The 23,310-nt window shown below is 32.2% G+C and overlaps 2 protein-coding genes and 1 long non-coding RNA gene across 3 annotated transcripts; all 3 read left to right on the forward strand.

The window, feature by feature from the left end:
• The first annotated feature begins 212 nt into the window (after positions 1-212).
• LOC143056835 (uncharacterized) lies at positions 213-3,325 on the forward strand. Its single transcript, XR_012972531.1, has 3 exons — positions 213-298; positions 1,644-1,759; positions 2,781-3,325. It is a non-coding gene; the product is annotated as an uncharacterized LOC143056835 (long non-coding RNA).
• A 7,951-nt stretch (positions 3,326-11,276) lies between these two features.
• On the forward strand, positions 11,277-13,449 carry LOC143056175 (uncharacterized). Its single transcript, XM_076229257.1, has 3 exons — positions 11,277-11,516; positions 12,275-12,492; positions 13,237-13,449. The coding sequence occupies exons 1-3, from the start codon at positions 11,279-11,281 to the stop codon at positions 13,447-13,449; spliced, it is 669 nt and encodes a 222-aa protein (XP_076085372.1). The 5' UTR covers positions 11,277-11,278.
• A 567-nt stretch (positions 13,450-14,016) lies between these two features.
• Positions 14,017-18,084, forward strand: LOC143057068 (uncharacterized). Its single transcript, XM_076230300.1, has one exon. It carries the CDS (start codon positions 14,302-14,304, stop codon positions 17,986-17,988), a length of 3,687 nt encoding a protein of 1,228 aa, XP_076086415.1. The 5' UTR covers positions 14,017-14,301; the 3' UTR covers positions 17,989-18,084.
• Positions 18,085-23,310: the final 5,226 nt, after the last annotated feature.

Raw genomic sequence — 23,310 nt, forward strand, 5'->3', positions numbered from 1 at the left:
ACAAATCTTTTAATGTTCTAATATATGTATTTTATATGAATATTTATTGTTTAATATATCATTAAAATTTTGTCATCATTTATCACTTGGATTTCATAATCGTTTTTCACGATTTGATTAGTTTAACGTTCAGCAGTACTCGGGTTTTACCTTTACTTTACTTTACTTTAGTCTGTACTGTACCGCTGCATACTATGATAAGTCTGAGCATGCGCACTTTTGCCGCTTGATTTTTGAAAACAGTGAGGAATTTGCAGTGGAAATTTAGCTTGATCCAGATTCCAGAACAAAGAAAAAGGTAAAATAATGATTGCACATTACACCAAATAGGTTCTCCATGATATAAACAAGTTTGATTGATGAAAATAAAACAGCTGTTACCGTGTTGGGCGCCTCTTTCAAGTATGTTATACGTGACCGTGTTGAAATATGATACTTTTTCTTATACTGTCATTATATATTGCACTGATACAAGATATTTTAGCCATAATGTGTGTTATTTGAATCCATTTATCAAAGTGCTTGATTAACTTGTGTTGTTTCTGAAAATATATGCAATTAAAAATAAGTAATAACTGTAGAAAGTAAAAAAAAAGGGGGAGGGGTGCACAGCCACAAGTACTTGTTTTCTATCTGTGACAAGAGCTACTATCCCTATATATTAAGGCTACAATTGTCTTTTGCTCTGTAATTTTTGATAATCATTGAAGCATAAAAGTCTTATCCATGTTATCAATATCAGAAAATGTGAAGCTAAACATCTCAGCACTTTAGATATCTGGGTCAATTACAAACTCCGCACATTTCAAACTTGGCATATTACAAACTCGGCCTATTAATGATACTGCTGCATATATCACTGGGGGTCGTCGCTAACATGCATGAAATATTTGCCACTGGATGTTGAGCAACAAACGATCAATCATTGTATCACTGGGTCTGACATGGAAATAGACAATTGTGCCAATAAAGATGTTGTAAAATATAGGCGTCACAGAAAAAAATTAAGATAGCCATCACAGTTGTCGTAATAGGATTAGGTGGTTGTAGGAAGGCGTCTCAGAATAAAATAAAAAAACAGCCTTCCAAGTCTTGAAAATGTCATAATGATTTAGACTAGGATCTAGCCTTGAAAGTTGGGTAAAAATTTCTTGTTTTCAGGGTAAAACCCAGTTTACAGGTGTTAAAAACAGTACATAGGGACATCTTTTTTGCTGTACAATTTATAGTATGAAATCTACATGTTTATCAATGACGAGCTACATGTACAATCACTAAATATGTGATCAGAAACAATGTTGTAATCAATCATAAAACATATGAATTTTGGAATGCATTTAAATTTGTCACTTTGTTCTCCTAAAGATTTGTTGGACTAACATTTTTTTTTATATAAATAAGGCAGTGAATTTTCTCGTTTGAATTGTTTCACATTGTCATTTCGGGCCTTTCATAGCTGGCTATGCGGTATGGGCTTTGCTCATTGTTGAAGGCCGTACGGTTTCCTATAAATGTTAATTTCTGTGTCATTTTGGTCTCTTATAAAGAGTTGTCTCATTGGCAATCATACCACATCTTCTTTTATATGAAACAGACAGAAGAATATAAAAGATAATTGAACGTATTTTTAATTTTTTTTCCAGAGTCTTGTATATAAATCCACAGATCCAAAGTGTCTGAGGTTGAGGAAATCATTGCAGTAACCATGTAACAGTTAAGCATGCACCAGCTCAAAAATTTGGACCAAGATTTTAAAAAGGTAAACATCAGTTGATCAGCTCTTTTTCTGTCCTCCTTAACTGAGTGATATAGTTTAACTCTTGTACTGTACGTACATACATGTACATTGAACTCAAAATTGGATTTTGTTATCTAACGTTTGCCTAAACCACATGTTATACAACCAATACACAACGCTTATCATAAAACGCAGAGTTTGAATTTGGAGAGTATCTGCTTTACTGTTCTCTAGATATGTCCTTTAAATTAAGTTTGATAAGATCATTTGTGGCTCATGGACACATTCTTCTTATATTAATTTTATATATCAAGTTATAATTTGTTGATTTTATAGATTGCGTTCATTGGCATATGCTATGAGGTCTTGTTGTATCGATGTACATGCTAAATTTATTAAGGTAGAATCCTTTGCATATCTTAAATTAATTGAAAAATGACAATATTGTGAAACCAAACTTCCTTTATTAATTATTTGGACTCATTATTATTTGTAGAATAACCACTGGTTGCTCCAGAAAATATTATGTCCCCTCTCCCCCAGGGAAAGCTCTTTTCTTAAATTTTATTTGGGGGTGGTTGTGTATGAAATACCAAAATGCAAAGGGAGTGTTGTTCTTATTAATTTTTAATTCTGTCGGTGCTGGGATTTTTTTTTTTTTTTAAAGGCTTAGGGCTGTCCCTTAGGGGCGGACATAGTATTTTCTGGGACAGACATAATTTTATTAACACATGTTCAATTTAACAACAAATTTATTTTTTAAATAAGAACGAAGGTTAATCATAAGTTATGAATAATTATATACTGTTGAAATTGTGTTAAATTTCTAACATACATCATCAAAATGTGTATAATTGGCAAAGATACAAACATCTCAGTAACAACATAACATAATTATGAATCTGCAGTTTATTATAGGACCAGCAATAGAAAAAATATTGATTATGTTTAAACACAGGATAATTTTTAAGAACTGCTGTAATTCATAAGTTGGGATCAATTTATTTTTTTGTATTTTATAATTTATGATTTTTTTTTTCAGAGATCTGAAACCAACACAAGACCAGCTGGGTCAATATTCCTAATGCGCCTCCAAATGAGGAACTAATGCGCCATCAAATGAGGAACACAAAAGTTGTGTGTAAACAAAAATTGTCTCTGTAGTGATATTGAACATGTTTCATTTTTAACAAGTGACTGAGCTTTACCATTTGTGTTGATCTGGAAAGTAGAGGATCACAGTATAAATATGTAAAAACTATGGAGTGTTTTAATGTATTCAAAGTTTTAAATTTTCAAAGAAATTGTTGTGTGAAAAAAAATCGCACTTCGTATTCCGAAAATTTAACCACATATATGTGAAAATGTCTTAGCTTCGAAACAAGCCATCCTACATATCCAGTGTACTATATTGACTAAGCTAGAGTAGAAAACATTACCAATACCAACTACATGTATGCAGAAACAATTGTGCAAATTGCCCAGCTGATTAGAGGGCAGAAAACCAACATTTGGAATGACATGTACAATGTATACAACCAACACAAGACTAAAATTTGGAATAAAAATTAAAAATTCAGAAACAAACTATTATTTTTTTTATTGGTTCATGTAGCTACATGTACATTGTAAGAAAAAATAAGTCTTAACTGTTGGATAGGTCTATCATTTTGGTCTCTTGTGGACAGTTGTCTCATTGGCAATCATACCACATCTTCTTTTTTATACTATCTCTAGTTGTTCAATGGAAAAAAGCAATAGTTAGTTGAATTGAATTTCAGGTATTTTCTTCATTTGGGATATTTTTAGAAGTGTGTATGAATTGTGTAGAATATATATATTTATAAATTAGACAGTCAGATTTTGGGCCGATTTTCCTAGCTTGTAATCGTGTAGTGAATCCAGCTGATTGAATTTTCAGTAAATATTAAGGTAAATGTGGTAGTTTGTTGTATTTCTGAATAATTCATTAAAAATGGTTTTCCGTCGTCAAAGTGAAACCTTCATTCTAGAATTTCCACCATCATAGTGAAATCTGTATTCTAGGCCACTGAAACACTAAACATTCAGAATTTGAAGCACGTACCAAGATGTCATGTTGAAGGCTGTACATGTACCTATAATTGCTAACATCATCAATATTTGATTTTAGGATAGAGGGTTGTCTTATTGGCCATCATACAAAATTTTCTTTTTTTGAAAAGTATTATGTGTTAAAAGAAAGAAAAGTTGCATTTGTTAAAAGAAAATGTGTAATTCTTGTACTTCAGTATTGCAAAAGTTAAAAACTTAAGACTTTATAAACCTTAAGCAACTATTTTTGGGAAAACTAGATATTTATACATTTCACACTGAAACCTGCAAAAAACAACTTTTTGACAATTTCATATACAGCTGGCAGTTTGGAAATAGAGTACATATCAACAATTGTCCATCTTTCCCACATAGAAAAATTTACAACTTAATTCGGGTCAAAAGAAAAAATAAAGACCCTGTTTACATACTTCTTCAATGGAATTGCATTGATTCTATCAATTAAATGAGGACAAGGGACATTTATAGTTGTGCTGTGACGTTGTTACTACGTTTTATGATGGTAATAAATTACGTCACAAATTACGTTGTGCCAACGTTGTGCGGATGGTTGTCAGCACGTGCCTTGGAGTTCACAAAATTACGTTGTACCAACGTAATTTTACTACGTTGTCTGTCAACGTTGGATTGTTTACTGGGATAGCTCTTCATCTTTTATATAAGCTTTGGTTTTTAAATATTTTGGCCACGAGCATCACTGAAGAGACATGTATTGTCGAAATGCGCATCTGGTGCAAGAAAATTGGTACCGTTAATTTTATTACTAGTATCCTGTTTTTAAAAAATAATATATTTGAAATAAGAAATCTTAGAATTCACTAAAACTTTTCTGATTTTGAACTAAGTGTAAAAAAAATCATGAAAATATCATTTACTAGAAATTCAGTTATTAAAAATAATGTACTTGAAATAAGAAATCTTAGAATTCACCAAAACGTTAGTGATTTTGAACTAAGTGTAAAAAAATCATGAAAATATCATTTGTTGAACTACTGTTTGTTGCTTGTTCTGTGGGATGAACGATAGTTGGACTATGAAGAGAATCTGGCGAGACAGTTCTTCCTCCAGTGGTCATATTGTTTGCAGAGATGGCAAAATTCCAACAGGCACGGCTCAAGTCGTACGTCGCCTGCACAAAAGGACAGTTGTTAATTGCCTTTAGACATATTAAGGATTAGGAGCAGTCCCATCTATTGGGTTGAAAATAATATAGTTTAGTTTTCTCTGCAATTGCATTTATGGCTTAAGTTTCGAATTTCGACTTGATGGATTTTTCTCTCAGCAACCCAAAAGCTCAAACATACCAATCAAAAGAACGGATAACAACTGTCATATTCCTTACTTGGTACAGGTATTTTCTTATGTAGAAAATGATAGATTAAACCTGGTTTCAAAGCTAGCTAAACCCCTCTCTTGTATGACAGTCGCATAAAATTCCAAAATATTAACTTACGCTTCAACTTCCACCAAAAACCAGAAATCTTATGAAAATGTGGATTTATTGTAGCTATTATATTTAATTTTTCGCTAAGGTACCAATGATCACGGAAATCATTTTATACATTGAAAAAACAAACTGTTTTCTTATCACGTATTTATTAAATAATTCTATTTTAAAAAGCTGAGATTTTATAAGTCATTTTTTTGTTTATTTTTACAGATTACACATGGCCGCCAGTTCAATTGAATGCAATTGGATTAAATTTGGATATCAATATTAACGGAAATGTTCTAGTATTCGAACACATCATTGTTAACGATTATGGTGGATACAATAATGACCCTGTTCTTTTTATATCACCCGTGTCTGGTGTTTACTCGTTTACTTTCCAATTAGGTCCAGGGTGATCATATCAAAGTACAGATAAGAGCAAACGACAAAGTTATTGGAAAGCTACACTTCAACAAAAATTCAGTTATTCGGACGACGAGGATATTTGTGTTTCTGCTAACATAATCCAAACAGTTCGACAAGGAGAAAATGTATGGATTCCCCGAGGGTATCACAAGCCCAGTAGTCAGCACTTTTTGTGCTGACATGAATTATCATTGATATTGTTATATCTATAAATTAACTGTTTACAAAATTTTGAATTTTTTGAAATACTAAGGCTTTTCTACCTCAGGCATAGATTACCTTAGCTGTATTTGGCAACACTTTTATGAATTTTGGATCTCAATGCTCTTCAACTTCGTTCTTTATTTGGCTTTTGTAACTTTTTTTGATTCGAGCGTCACTGATGAGTCTTTTGTAGACGAAACGCGCGTCTGGCGTATATATAAAATTTAGTCTGGGTATCTATGATGAGTTTATTTACATGTAGCTACATCAACTCTAGTTCCCGGTTTGATAATTAACGGAAACAGCTTTTCCGGTATTCTCATAAAAAAAAACTTAAAAAAACTTTCAAACTGTTTTATAATTATTTAGCTTTTCTATACTAGTAATTTGTATTAAATGGCGCAGGCAATGTCATTTTCTGTGAGCAAATAACCGTTTTCAAACAAATGAATACCTGTTTATACTTGCAGATGTCAGTAAGATGCTTTCGTGCATTTTTATAGATTTAATAGAAATAAAAATAGGTGGTATGAGTGCCAATAAGACAACTTCCCATCCAAGTCACAATTTGCTAAAGTAAACCGTTAAAGTTAAAGTTATGGCCTTCAACACGGAGCCTTGACTCACATCGAACAGCAAGTTATAAATGGCCCCAAAATGACAAGTGTAGAACCACTCAAATTGGTAAACCAACGGTCTAATCTATATATAATTTTATTTTAAAAAGAGAAACACTTATGAACCACACCAACAAACGACAACCAATGAGCATGCTTGAAATACAAAATCAGAACTATGATATGATATAAACTAAGTTTACCGACCATTTCGATTGGGCTTGTAATCTCTGTTATGGTATTCTATATACTACATTAATTATTGAACTATTATTCGTCTGTTCGTCATATTTTGGTACTGAGAACTATAAGACCTTACAATAACATCAACCTACAACTATAAACCATAATAAGATACATGTACAATTATTAAGCATGACAATAACTTTAATCTAATACTGAATAATGATAGTTATCAAAGGTATCAGGATTATAATTTAATACCCCAGACGCGCGTTTCGTCTTCATAAGACTCATCAGTGACGCTGAGTTTTAAATAGTTATAAAGCCAAACAAGTACAAAGTTGACAGCATTGAGGACCCAAAATTCCAAAAAGTTGTGCCAAATAATGAGTCAGAAGTATAATGTTTGCTCACCATCGACTCGGTTTTTCCTTATTTTCTATGTGAAAATTAAAATCACTGAAATCTGATAAAAATTCTACACAGTCCATAATCAAATGGCAAAATAAAAAATTCAAACACACCAAACAAATGGATACAACTGTCATATTCCTGACTTTGTACAGGCATTTTCGTATGTAGAAAATGGTGGATTAAACCTTGTTTTATAGCTATCCAAACCTCTCACTTTTATGTCAGTCACATTAATTTCCATTATATTGACAACGATGCGTGAACACAACAAACAGACATAATTGGTAAAAAAGTTAAAAATACAGCAGTCAAAATTGGGTTATTATCTTAATCACTAAAAAAAGAACACAAACTCGTGTTATAATAAGTTATTTACTGAAAAGCATGAGCAAAAGAAGTAAATGGTGGAATTATGAGAAAATTCATGACAATAGATAATTTTCAATCTACAGGATATTATTTAAAAATATATATTTGGAATTTAGGCACTTTAACCATATTTTTTTAATTGGCAATATATATTCCAGGGGCTTGCTAGCAACGACGATTACTGACTAAAAGTATTAAAGAAAATATATATATTTATAGACTTCGAATTCCCTATTCGTAATTTACCTTTTTTGGACTGTGATATTCTTTTCCGTTTCTGTGTTTTATAAAGTTTACTGAACAAATGGTATTTGATTATAATTGAAAAGGGATATGAGACTCACGTTTATCAAACTTATAGAGTCTGTGTAGTGACGTGGTAGATTTGAATGATTGCAATGTATAATTGGTAAACTATTCAATCAGGGATTTCGTTATCACAAATTATAAACCTTTACCAAATTATCTCACAGAAACAGACATATGGTTTCAATGTTTGCACTTACCTGTTCCACACCTTTATAATTTACCCAGATATAGTCATTTTCATATTGACATTCACATCGGTACATTTGTGGCTTATCTGCATATTTGACAAAGAAATTGTCATTTAGATTGTCATATAATCAGTCCCCAGTGAAAAGTAAAATCGCAACAATACTGAACTCCGAGGAAATTCAAAACGGAAAGTCCCTAATCAAATGGCAAAATCATAAACTCAATCACATCAAACGAATAGATAACAACTGTCACATTCCTGACTTGGTACAGGCATTTTAGTATGTCGAAAATGGTGGGTTAAACCTTGTTTTATAGCCAGCTAAACTTCTCACTTGTATGACAGTCGCATCAAATTCCGTTACATTGACAACTATTTGTGAGCTAAACAGACAGACATAATAGGCAAAAATGTCACAATAGGGATAAAGCAGTCATCATTGTTTATAATCTTAATCACTATAAAAACAAATTTGTAGCAAAGAAACACCAAACGGCATATAGACAAAGCACATAATAGAAAAAATGAACGACAAGAACACAAAAAATACAGAGGCTTAATAATTAAAATTGAATTAAAACTTCTGTTATTTCATGTTTTTTCTACAACCCCTCCCCTGTTTTGATAGAGATTTTAATACTATAAGCTTACTTGGTCAATTAATAATTGTCAATTCATTCATAAACCAAAAAGTAAAAACACAAAAATACTGAACTCCGAGGAAAATTCAAAAAGGAAAATCAAAAATCAAAAGGCAAAATCAAAAGTCCAAACACATCAAACGAATGGATAACAACTGTCATATTCCTGACTTGGTACAGGCATTTTCTAATGTAGAAAATGGTGGATTGAACCTGGTTTTATAGCTAGCTAAACCTCTCACTTGTATGACAGTCGCATCAAATTCCATTACATTGTCAACGATGCATGAACAAAACAAACATACTCAAAGAGTAAAAGTGTCAAAAATAGGGGTACAACAGTCAATATTGTGTTATCATCTTAATATCACTACATAAACAACAAATGTAACAAAGTAGCACAAAAAGGCATACATCAAATTTAACATTCTCATTTTGCTTTTCTTATACGGCTGAATTTATCTATGTAAAGTCTACCCATAAATGAAAGAAGGTTTTCATTACTGGTGTAAAATTGCGCGTTTGAAATTCGCACAGGTAGACATAAAAATAATCAACTGTTTCTCAACGCATGATTGAACAGCTTTCCCTTGAGAAACAGTGTCAAGTTTTTGTTCATCTGGCTCGCACGTAACAAATTGTCTTGCAAAATGGTCAAACTCCACCTATCAGTAAAGTTCTCAACGCGTAGGAAAATTAATAACCTACGACTTATGTTATTTCTGGCTAAAATGTGATTACATTTGTAAGTTTAATATAAGGGTATACAATTTAAAGTTCCCATTGGTCATGGATGGCCCACATCTTTTGTAATATCATGTGTCGGGTAGTTCGTTTTCATGATATCAAATACACATAATATATATACATATATATATATATTTAAAGATATTAAATAATCAGCGCGTAACCAGACAAACAACCCTTTGGTGGCGATGTTTATTCACTGTGCACTAAAATATATTCGATAAGACGGGGAGTAATTATAAAAAGGTGAGATAACTATATTTTTATCCTTAGAGTATGATATTCATTACAAATACTACGTTATAAATATTCAAACAGAAAGTACCGAAGCCGTTAGCAACAGTTGTTGAAACATTAAAGCAGGGGTGCACATTCAGTTTGATTAAATAATTCTCTTTTTAGATCCATGAATCAAATAAGGTTTTACACATCTATAATTATTAAATGATTTGCAAATAAGGGAATACGTTTATATGATTGGTCGATATGATTTTTTAGATAGACCAACTTGACAAACTACTTTTTGCTACCAATGAAAACAAGATGGCGACCCTATGTTAGAAATCATTGTTTGCAATTCGGGTTTATCGTTATATAAAGGTATCGGTTTATCTTTTTCAGAATTCTATAATACTTTGCCAAAATCGAAATTTTGTCTTGCTTTTTTGTTGTTGTTAAAATATATAAGTATGGGTCACCGTGATTTTTGCCAGTTACAAGTCGTGCAAATTTTCCCAGTTGTGCATAGGTTATTCATGAAAAACACCAGAAAAAAAAGAAATACTAGTATATGCGATAGAATTGGGGAATAACGGATGAGGGATGAGAAGACAGGTTTCATGATTTGTTTAAAACAAAAATATTAAAATGATGTCACTTTAATAGTTTTGTTGCTGCTACAAGTAAAAAACAGTATAAAATGGTAACTATAATATTAGAGTTGTCGTAGATGTACGCATTCTGATACACACTAAATCACTGTGTGCAAATATTTACTCACCGTATCCTCAAGATATCAAAATGTCGGAGAGGTTTCAACAGTAAATTTATTTTTATAAAAAAAAATGATGTGGTATGATTGCAATAGAGGCAAATATCTACAAGATCTCAAATGACGTGGACGTCAATTGCATTCAACATGAGCACAAACAAGCTACTCTAACCTACATGTCTAGTAGATACAACTAGGTTGAATAGATTTTAATAATCGGAACTAAAAATTATCAAATTCAGTATATCATAAGCATTTTGAAATCGAAGTGGCATACCTTATTGTTTATTTATACGAATAGTTTAAGATAAAAACAAATACTGAGATTTGTCATACATTTCAATGAGACACTATTCACTAGAGAAAAAAAACGGTATTGTAACCAATTGTAAGTCACAGTACGATTTTCAAACAAGTTCAATGGCCCTATCATATCTATAGTAGGTCCTGCATGCAAAAACGTAAAATTTTTCAAGCGTGAAACCCCAATGATCTAAATAAAAGAAAACCAATTAATATAACAAGTCAGCATCTAATGAAAATCAATGAATTGCATATTACTGGCGTGTGCTGTAATGCCTGTTTGTTTTTAATAAAATACAGCAGTCGATATTGCAAGAAGTTCTGTTTTTTTTCTATATTGAAGATTAAGTTCTTTAAGCTTATTATACAAAAGGGTGAACTTGAGTATGCATTTTCCTTGCTTTTTGTCTTCATAAATTGGAAAACATAAAAGACTGAAGTCATATGCGTCTTTGTCGGTCATTGTACAAACATATTTACCACAATAAGAACAATATAATCAACGAGTTATATATTATTCATATTGTTAGAAGTTTATATTTGTTCTATATAAATTAAAAGGAACATCGATTATTAATTCTAACTAAAGATATACATTTCTTTTTATATTGCAGATAAACATGACATATTCAGGAAATACATCTATGACATCACTTTCAAAAGACGAGACAAACTTTCTTCGACTTGCTCATCTTATTATTCGAATTTCTCCTAGAGCTGTTCGGACTCGATTCAATCATCACTTCAACCCTGGTGGATTACACATTGTTTTGAATCGAGAGAAGAGCAAAATTGACAAACTTCTTTACAAAAGAATTCTTAGTCAGTCACAGATGAACGTATTGTTTTCGAGTTCTGGTAAGGCGGTATTTATTTTCATTATACGTCATCCTTGATATTGTGTCAAGTTTGTAATTGTTGATAGGAGATACTTGATGAAAACAATAATATTTTTACATACATTATTATAACGATTTCATTGCGCATTATATTGTTCCTTTGTTAATTCCTGTGTGGTGTGCGGCAAAAGTTTCAGAAGCTAAAAATATGAATGCTTACATATACAAGGTGAAATGAACATCTTTATGAATTTCCTTTGAAGCAGAAAAACCTAAATTACTCAATTGCAAAGTATATTTATTACTAAATTTCGAGTCCGGGGTGTTTTATAGCCGCATCTTGTTATACCAATCTTTCAATATGGCTCTCTATACTAAAATAAGTATGGAAACTATAACGATGCTTAGAACTACCTTTTTGTTGCTGAATAATTTGAAACTATACTTTATTACTCTAGGTAAAGATTTCTTAACCATTGTTTGCATAACTTAATTTTGGGAGCTTTTAATTGCTCTTTAACTCTGTATCTAACTTGGTTGCTCAGTTGTTTTATGTCGAGTGTCATTGATGACGAGTCTATCATACCAATCTACATACCTGATATCAATGGATAATGACCGACCGACGATGTGAATATTTTGTCAAACGTTGTGGTTTTTGTGTTTAAATCGTATTTCCAATGCCAACTTACACCGGGAAACTTATACTAGTAATACAAGGCTATTTGACTTTTTTGTAATTTAGGTATTCTTCCTTATATGTATATACACTTACAGGCATGGTAAAGTCAGAAGATATGGATATAACATTGATGATATGCCTATTGCGAAATATAGCAAAACTTAAAATACTAGATGTTCTTCCAAGCAGTTTTGATATTAGCGAAGAAGCCGACCTATCTAGAATCAAATATTACAGAAATGATTTTGCACATGCTACGGAAGGCACAATTGACGATAAAACTTTTACAAATATATGGAATGATGTATCAGAGGTAGGTCAACAGTCTGTGTTGTTTAATATTTTAACTATCTAATTTCAACTTTATTGATTTTAAATATTTTTATCACCGAAAAAAAATCTTTTGAAAGGTTTAGTCTCTTTTTTGTTATTTATCAGATAACACGGATTTTTATTTTCTACATAAGAAAAGGCAAGTACCAAGTCAGGAATATAACAAATGACATTCGTTTGATATAGGACTAAGTTTCGAACTTTCCAAGTTTGGTATTTTGATTATTTTACGTCTCATTTGTCAAGAAATAATAAACCCTGTGGTGCAAACAGTCTGTTTGCATGAACTTAAAACAGAATAGGTATAGGCATGTCATTGTCATTTTCTACTATGTTCTACATTCGTCATCCGATTCAGAAGTGCATTATATGCATGGGTTAGTATCAGAGATTATAATAACTTAATGATGTCAGTAAATAAACTCATCATAGATACCAGGACTAAATTTTGTATATACGACAGACGCGCGTTTCGTCTTCAAAAGACTCATCAGTGACGCTCGAATCCAAAAAATTTAAAAAGGCCAAATAAAGTACTAAGTTGAAGAGCAACAATGGGATATATCACTCAAAATAATATTCATTAGTTAGTTGGAAAACTGAGACATTGAAATGTTCATCAATTAGATCGAATGAAAGAGTGGGGTACATTCCGGAGTAGATGATTTTAATTATTTATGTAACACATACTAGTATGCTATATTTTTTTTATCTGATCTTACAGGCTGTTACAAGACTGGGTGGAAAACTATTAAAAGATGAATGTGACTCACTTCTTGTAGGAGAACTGGATTGGTCCTACAGAGATGTATATTTAGAACATATTTGCAAAGAAGAAAGACTAGAAGAAGTTGAAGAAAAACTAAAGAAACTTGAACTAAAGATTTCTGAATATACAAGAGGTAGAATAATGATGTGTAGAAAAGATGTTTGGTAAAAAGTTTACATATGTGTGCGCCAACTAGATATTTGTTACCATACGTACAATATCACATAATAATCTTTACGATTTAAATAATGTATCTCTTTTCTCTTAAGAAACAAAGACAAACGTTCATGTATAACATGATTCTGCTGAGCACCTGATTTCACTCCCGGTTTTTAGTGGAGTTCGTGTTGTTTTTATAATTTGTAATTGTTGATGAAAATGTCTTTTTTGGTTTTATGAGTCCTTGTTTACTCCTTGGTTTTGATTGTTTTTGTCTTCGAACACACACAATCTGAATAGTTTATACTTGTGCATTTATCTAAAGCATGTATCTCAAAATTAAAAAAAAAAACAAAATATTATTTTCTTTTAATCAAGTTAAGTCTAGTAACCAACAGGATAAACATAAAAAAACTTTAATGATACCAATTTTTATGCAACAGATGTGCAGTTTGAAAAATCATGTCTCATCAGTGATGCCCAAGATAAAAAAATTAAGAAGACCAAAAAAAAAATAAATAAACATGATAACGAATTGTTTTCATACATTCAGACGATCATCAAGAAGAACTCGAAGAGTGGAGAAAAGAAAACGAAAAGTTCGTAACCACAACAGCCGTTACAGACATTCTGGATACCATTAAGAAAAAAAGTTTTATTATTTTAACTGGAAGTCAGGGTATCGGAAAATCTGCAATAGCTCAACATTTGTGTATACTTTTGAAAGACACAGACGATGTTATTGTCATACCATGTTTGCAACCAACTGATATTATCAAGTCCATCAGGAAAGGTAACAATCAAATAGTCCTAGTGGATGATCTCTGTGGAAATTTTGTGCCGGACCAAAATGAACTAAACATGTGGATTAGGCTTGAAAGGAAAATTAATGGGTTACTTAAATCGCAAAGTCTTAAAATAATTGCAACATGCAGATTACAAATATGGAAAAGTAAATCTTTTGAAAGATTTAAAGAGTACTTTACAACAACAGAATGCAATTTATCAAGTGAGAAATTCGCAATAACAACTGAAGAAAAACGTTCGATTGCAGAATCATATCTTGGAAAGGCAGTTTTAAGAGAAATTTCTGATGAAATTTTGCACAAAGCAGAAATGTTTCCGCTTCTGTGTTCAATCTATTCTAACTCCAAACATAAAAATGTAAACGAATTTTTCCTGTGCCCATATGAAGTGTTCGAGAGAGAATTGAATCAAATGCAGAATTTCAATGGAGGTTGTACTGTTGGGCTGGCTTTGTTGGTTGTTTTAAACAACAAAATTAACAAAACAATGTTTTACGATACACCTTCAAGTGACACGAATGATATGTTTGACAGTTTGTTTGAAGATTGCAATATTTCCTATAAGTTTACAAGGAGTCATATCTTGTCTTGTCTGCAGTCCCTTGAAGGTACATTCATCAAAGAAAGTGCGAAAGAAATTGTTACTCGTCATGACAGAATATTCGATATCATTTCATTGTACTTCGGCAGACAAATAATTTCTAGCATTTTGAATTATGGGAATAGAAACTTTGTTCGCAAACGTATTCAATTTGAATCAATAAACGAAGAACATAACAAATTTACCATTCTACTACCAGTAAACAATGAGGACTTGTACTTCAAAAACCTTCATTCAGATATTTTACAAAGAAAGTTTTTTAATTTGTTTAGCATATACCAAATCAAATATGAATCATTTCAAGAAAAATTTCTCTCCTATATTTCTAAACATACGAATACAGTTAAACTATTAACATCAAATCGGTGGCCACTTTATCTCTGTTCTTGGTTTGATATAAGAACAGTTGCAAACTTTCTTATAGTCAACCAAACTCACAATACAAAGCTTGACAATGTCGCCTCTAAGAAAGATGAAATGAGTGATACATATGCTATGACCTTTGATAACGCATTAGATGAAACTTTGATGAGCTTTATAACATTAGGTCAACGTAAGATACAATCGATTCAATCCGATCATAATATATATAATAGTATTGAAGATTATACTGAAGTCCAAGATTGTGAAAAGGTGATTGACGAAAATACTGATTCTACTGATAATGAGGACCTAACTGAGTATTATAAAAGGAAAGGTTTAAATGTATTTTTCGAATATTTGAAAGTAAACAATGCCCCTCTCATGGTTTGCTGTGCTCTGGGACACCTTTTTCTAACAGAACTGTTTATAAAGTACTTTGACATCAATACTTCTGATATGTTTGGTAATTCACCATTGGTACTTTCGGTATCTCAAAACCAATATGATATTGCAAAACTTTTAATAAGTAATGGAGCTATCATCAATGAGTTTGAAAATCAACAAAATTGTCCATTGTTTCAAGCATGTGCACTAGGCTATTTAAATATTGTTGAACTTCTTTTGGAAAATGGAGCTAGATCGAATACAAGTTTCAATGGGGATGCTTTTCCGTTGATAATTGCTTGTGAAATGGGTCATGGCACAATTGTTGATGTACTTTTAAAGTATAAAACTAACGTTAACCATCAGATTAAAGAAGGTTTGTCGGAGGGAAATACAGCACTTTATGTTGCAAGCAGGAATGGATTCACATCAATTGTACAATGTTTGGTGCTGGCAGGAGCGGATGTTAATCTTGCGAATACGCGAGGACAAACACCAGTCTTCATTGCAAGTCTTAAAGGTCATTTAGAAATTGTAGAACTGCTTTTACAATATAACTGTAACATTAATCAGTTGGATGATATAGGTGGAAGTCCATTTTACTTTTCATGTCAAAACAACCATATTGATATTTGTAAACTGTTGTTAAGACAAACTGCGAAACCAGATGTTAACATCCGGCCTTATAATTTTGGACACACTCCATTAATTGTATCAAGTTTTAAAGGGGATTTACAATTGGTCAATTTGTTACTTCAACATAATTGTGATGTTAATTTACAGGATAAAGGAATGAGGTCAGCTTTACACTATGCAGTCTTTAAAAATCATAAAAATATTGTGAGAATTTTGTTAGAAAATAATATCAATGTAAATCTCCTAGACAGTCAACAGAAATCTGCCTTACTGTATGCATGTGAGAAAGGGCATACAGACATTGTTCAATTACTTTTAGATGACAAATGTATCAGTAATAAAGCATTTAAATGTGAAATAAACCAAGGCACCAAATCAGGTACTCTACCGCTTTGGGTAGCTTGCTTTAAGGGTTTTACCGAAATAGTGAAATTATTACTCCAACAAAGCTGCGAAGTAACTAAGGTGGACGAAAAGGGAGGTAATTCCTTTTACATAGCTTGTCAAAACAACCATATAGATATTTGCAATTTACTTATTGAACACCACGTTGAGCGGGATATAAATATAAGCCTTAACGACTCGGGTTATACACCTCTTATAATTGCTAGTTTTAAAGGTAACATTTCTGTTGTTAAACTGCTGTTAAAAAACAATTGTAATATCAATCTATGTGATAAAGAAAATCGTTCAGCATTATTTTGCGCAGTTAGAGGAAATCAGATCGAAATTGTAAAGCTTTTGTTGGATCATGATGCAGACTTTAATCTCTGTGATGTTAATCAACGAAATGTTCTACATGTTGCTGCCATGTATGGTTTCACAGACATACTAAAACTATTGCTTACATATATTTCTGACATTGACGCTTATGACTCACATCGACAAACAGCTTTGCACTTCGCAGTGAAAAAGGGACAGGAAGACATTGTTAAAGAACTCCTTGAAAGAAATTGTAACCCAAATCTTTGTAACGACGAATTTCAATCTCCGTTACATACTGCCTCATATTTTGGTTATGCAAACTTAGTTAAGATTTTACTAGAGTATAATAGTAATGCTTATATCCGAGATGAGTTTAAGAGGACAGCACTGCATCGAGCAGTCGAAAAAGAAAACAAGGAAGTTGTTCAAATATTTCTACAGTCAAACCACGATGTCAATGTAAGCGATTATTACCGAGGACCTGCCTTACACATCGCTATCTTAGAAAATTACGAGGATATAGTAGACCTACTGTTGCAATGCTCAAGATGTGATATAAACTTAAAAAACGAAGAACTAAAAACTCCGCTTTTCATTGCATGTGAACAAGGAAAACAGAATTTGGTAAAGCTACTACTTGAGAAAACAAACACTCCCGATATTCCGAATAGTTCCGGGCAAACGCCCTTGTTTATCGCGTGTTATAAAGGCTATTCTGAAATAGTGCTAATGTTGGTTGAAGCGGAAAGCAGCACCAGTTTAAAAGATAAGCAAGAAAGGAGTCCTCTTCACGTAGCATGCCAATACAACCACGTAAAAACAGTTCAAAAGCTCTTAAATCTGGAGGACAAACCAGACGTAAATACCCAATCAAATTCTGGTCAGACGCCATTAATGACAGCCATACAATATGGTCATAATGAAATTATATATGCATTATTACAAAGTGAATGTGATATGAACATCAAAGATAGTCAACAAAGAACAGCATTTTACTATGCTCGGCAGTGTCACAAAATATTTATTTTCGATTTACTTTCAATTGATATGTAATCTTATTGATATGATAACGATGAAATTAAATAATGGTTCCTTTATTTTAATCAAATCCAGTTGCTTTGTATGGGAATTATTTTATTAAAATGTTTAAATTGCTCCTCTTCTTGTCGACTTTTTTCTGTATTTATATGAGGCATATTCAGATGGAGCGAACAATGCATAACATTGCAATTCTTTAACATGGCCATGGAACACTTGTATTTTTAAAGTTGAGGTACTTTGTTGAGCGCATCTATTCGATTTAACTTGAAATAAAGGATGCAGTTAAGTGTCATTATATCTTGCCTAAAATCTAGAAGTTGACAATGAAGGTCGATTGATAACAGAACATTGTGGCAAAATTGTTTCAGCCTCCACATTGAAAACCTTCTATTTTTGTATGTATCAGACTAACTCTGTAAGTTAATGTGATTCTACTATAATATAAAAATAAAAGGATGTGTTATTATTGTTTATGGTAAAATATCCATCATAGATCATTGGACGAAATTCTAAACCACAATAGGTCGTCATACGGCTTTCAACAAAGAGTTAAAGACTATACTGTATTGTGAGCTATTGAAGGTCCTGGCATGACAAAATTGTAAAAGATTCAGAAGGGAAAGGGGATACCAACATTACTCAACAAAATTAGTCACAACCAACAACTACCACAGAATTCCAGGCTCCTAAGGTTGGGCAGGCACATACAAAATACATTGTTTATTGGATTTAGATATGTTTGTGAGTGCTTAGTCTTGTCCTATTCTGATTTGTAACAGCATAACATTTTTAGCAAACTGTAAATTTAGTTTGAATGAGCTCAATTGTCCAGATAGAGACAAACCCACAAATGACAAAAAACTCAAGAATACTCGCTGTTAACATCTACGTCGTCTGGTACCAAACGTGACCTATTCCCGAATATGACTGTTTTACAGAGAGTGAATTCGCATTGCTATTAGACGTGTCTCGGTATTTATACATCCAACATTCATTTATTTAGTTAAGATGTTTCTGTATGTCTGGTCTGTTCATGCGTTGATTTGTACTGTTTTTCTGTCATGTAATGTCTTCATTTTTGCGGTATTGTTAAAATTGCCATATAAGCGTAGCCATAAAACCAGGTTTAACCCACCATTTGTTCTTAAAATGTCCTGTACCAAGACAGGAATATGTCAGTTGTTATCAAACAGTTTGATTCTATGAATGTTAGAGTTTGTTTTTGTAGCAGTTCAGTGTTTCTGTTGTTTCCCTTCTCCTCATATAGTTGATGTGTTTCCCTCGGTTTTGATTTGTGACCTGGATTGTTTTTTTCGTTTAAGGGAGCTACCATTTGATTTTTATGGGGGGGGCTAGGATGAAAAATTTTGTCCTGCATTTTTTTTTAGTTGTAATCTCTGTCCTGCCTTTTTATTTTTCACTCCAATCGGTCCTGCTTTTTTTTTTTTTAGTTTATCCCGCCTTTTTTTACATAAATTGTCATCCTGACTTTTTTTTGTTTGCAATTGTCTCATCCTGCCTTTTGTTTTTTTACTCAAAACTCCCGTCCTGCCTATTTTTTTCAAATTTCATCCTAGCCCCCCCCCCCCCCCCCATAAAAATCAAATGGTAGCTCCCTAATCGATTTATGACTTTTTAACAGGGTATACTACCGGTCTTTATTTACTGAATAAAATTGAGAATGGAAATGGGGAATGTGTCAAAGAGACAACAACCCGACCATAGAACAGACAACAGCAGAAGGTCACCAACAGGTCTTCAATGCAGCGAGAAATACCTGGAACAATTTGATAAAACTAATATTCAATAGTCATACCTAATTGTTAAAACGATAAACCATTTGAATAATTTGTTCAAACAATAAATAAGATTGCACGAAACATATCTCAATTTACAGGCTCTATAACAACATCATCGTAAAATCACAAAGTGATATCCAGTTTGTAATTAAGTTTTCTAGGTGTTGGAAAATATTTAAACCTCATCTTTGTATCAATGAAAGAATTTCGTAAATAGTTTGAATAATTTGTGGTAATAAAACCCCTCACTTCAGTTAGACATTCCTTGAAATTGATATAGGCACATGTATAACTCACATGTCAAGAAATAAACACACAATAAGAAGTCATATAAAAAGCCTAGAAATGAAAACTAACAATAGGAGCGGAAAATCGTCTCTTTTTGTGTGGGTAGCAGCGCTATGATGAGTTATGCTCATTTTAGCTGATATTTATTTTTTTCTTGTGGTCTGTTCTTACTTCACAGGTTTTAGATATGGAAAAGTTGTGTGTTCAAAATAGAAATTCAAAAGATAATGGGTATATATCCATGACACAAAATCAGTACATGCACAACAAAAAAACACACCTCATTCAAGTTTGAGAAGGCCCCTAGCACATGGCTTGGGGGGAATAGCACCTCCTTCATGTTTAACATGTTTAATGCTAGCACATTACTTATGTGCCTGTCCAAAGTGATGAACATGTAATCCATTATAGCTGTCATAGATTGCTGTCCTTCATAAAAGTTTCTTTTTATTCCTTGTATAATTATTGTAGAATAATCAATTCATTGGTTTTCTCTTGATTCGCTTCATGTATTGTCATCCAAGAGCCTTTTATAGGTTAGTTGAAGGTATGTGTTTGTTCATGATCACTAATGAAGGATGTATTGTGACCTGGAATTTTTCACATCTGTCCTTTTGTTGTTTATGATAGTTGTTCATTAGCAATTCTGTCACACTTGCTTATTTTGTATATTAATCTATAGAGTTTGATCATAAGAATTTTTGAAGATAATGTACAGTTTAGTTATCTTTGTATATGGAGTCCAGATTGACGTTTTCTCTCGTACTTGTACCTCGTCTTGACCATAATCAAGTTTCAAGAGTATACATGATGAATAGAAATCAGGGGCGTAGCTAGAAAGAAACGATGGGGAAGCAACTACCGCCGAGCGGAGCGAGGCGAAAAAATTTTGGGACCCTATTATACAGAATTTTTTTTTTTCGGTTTTCGGTCATAGGACGGTTAAAAGAGGAGCTATATGTAGATAAAAATTTATGAATGTAAAACTATTAATAAATCTTCTGAATATAGTAATACATAAACAACACATATTTGTGATACAGAATTTACTCAAAATTGTCCAAAATCTGCTCTTCGGGTCTGGGCAGAAACAAACTTCTCTATTACTTTGTCAACATTCACACTGAAATCCCGATGAATATGCAGTAATGCTATGTAACTTTCGTTGTTGATTGTTGATCGTACATTTGTTTTCAATTACATACGTAGTACCGTGACTGATAGATCTCAGGGCCATCATGGCATGGTAGCATTCGCGAGATGTTATAAACCAGCGTACGTGTTCGGCATCGAGCGACCTCCCAATTGAATTCGTCAAAATTACATGCTAGGTCAGTTTCGTATGTTTCAGACAATATTGAGATTTGTTCGTTTGTGATATTTCCTACAACACGATGAAGCAGCACAAAGAAGCGATTTTCTGATAACTTGACGCGACTCCACTCTCCAGTTGCCTTATCATATGGTCTATGAACGCAAAAAATAATGAGACTTTCCAATACTGTTTTGGCGTGGTTGCAGGGTGATTGTCTCCGGTAGTCTGTCAACCACATCGCCTCGGCATATTTTCAACAATATCGAAGGGATCTGATAATTCTAATGCCGATTGGTACATCTCATTCCAAACTGATGAACTGTACACTGTAAAATGTGCTCCAAAACTACATATCTTAGACTGAGTATTACAAATTCAAAAGTAAAAATCTTGTAAAAGATACATTTTGTCATAATCTCCAAAAAAAAATTATTTTGAAACCAAATGTCGTTATTTAATGAGATTTCATCAATTAAAAAAAGTGACAACATAGGTGTTTCCTTTAACATTCAATTTATAAATTTTTATTTTGCCATTTCTTTTTTTGCATGCCGAATCAATGTGCACACATCGGAGCTACGATCTTTTTCTGAATGAACCGCTTCATCAACACTTGTAACTAGGTTGTCAAACTAATATCCGGGAAAGACGGAAAAGATACCAATTAACATTCTCCGATTCCGATTGACCAACTCATCTCTCTCTCTTCTGCTTTTTTTTTTTTGTGTGAAAACGACGTGGATGCACGTGCTGTCGTGCCTCCGGGTAGCTAAGCCCCTGGAAATAAACCTTGACACATTTTGCCTATCACATAACCATGACAAAAGTGAATAAATGCTTCAAATTACATTAATTTTTGCTGTTTATAGCTTTTATCTATTATATGTTTTTATATTTTGAGGTAAATCTACTAAAATTTGTAAAACTAATCGTCAAAAATCATGGAAAAATTCTATAAGGATTTATCTAATTATATCAGATTATTACATGGCATTTTTCATATCACATGTATTATCAGCCCTAGGTTCAATATCAGCCCAAGAGCCGCATGGCTCGGGGCTGATATTGACCGAGGGCTGATAATACATGAGATATGAAAAATGCCATGTTATGATCTTTTTATCATATGCTTCAACAATGGAGAAAAATAACAGATTCATATATTGATCCTTTTACGTGGTTTCAAAATAGAAGTTCAAAGATTAAAAAGTTCACGGATTTAGTACATTCGATATGAAATATTTCTATCATATGTCTCAATAAAGAGGAAAAATAATTCACCAGACACAAGTTGGTTCCTTTTTCCTTTTTCCTTTTTCGATATTCAAATTTTGAAAAATATTACAAGTCCAAACTGAATTTTTTTTTCCTTCAAAATTTTTTTTCCTTCAAATTTTTTTTTCCTAAAAAATGTTTTTTTCCCTCAAAATTTTTTTTCCTCAAATTTTTTTTTCCTCAAAATTTTTTTTTCCCTCAAAATTTTGTGTCCTCAAAAAAAATTTGTCCTCAATTTTTTTTTCCTCAAAATTTTTTTTCCTCAAATTTTTTTTTTCCTCAAAATTTTTTTCCTCAAAAAGTTTTTCTTCTAATTTTTTTTTCATTTCCTTATTCGTTTTCTTTTTCCTTTTTCAATTATCATCCTTATTCGATTTCCATTTCCTTATTCGATTTTCATTTCCTTATTCCATTTTCTTTTCCTTATTCGGTTTCTTCTTCCTTTTTCAATATTCATTTCCTTTTTTCGGTTTCTATTTCCTTATTCGATTTCTATTTCCTTATTGGATTTTCATTTCCTTATTCGATTTTCATTTCCTTATTCAATTTTCATTTCCTTATTCGGTTTCTTTTTCCTTTTTCAATATTCATTTCCTTATTCGGTTTCTATTTCCTTATTCAGTTTCTATTTCCTTATTGGATTTTCATTTCCTTATT

The sequence above is a fragment of the Mytilus galloprovincialis genome, chromosome 13 (assembly GCF_965363235.1).
Source record: "Mytilus galloprovincialis chromosome 13, xbMytGall1.hap1.1, whole genome shotgun sequence".
NCBI lineage: Eukaryota > Metazoa > Mollusca > Bivalvia > Mytilida > Mytilidae > Mytilus > Mytilus galloprovincialis.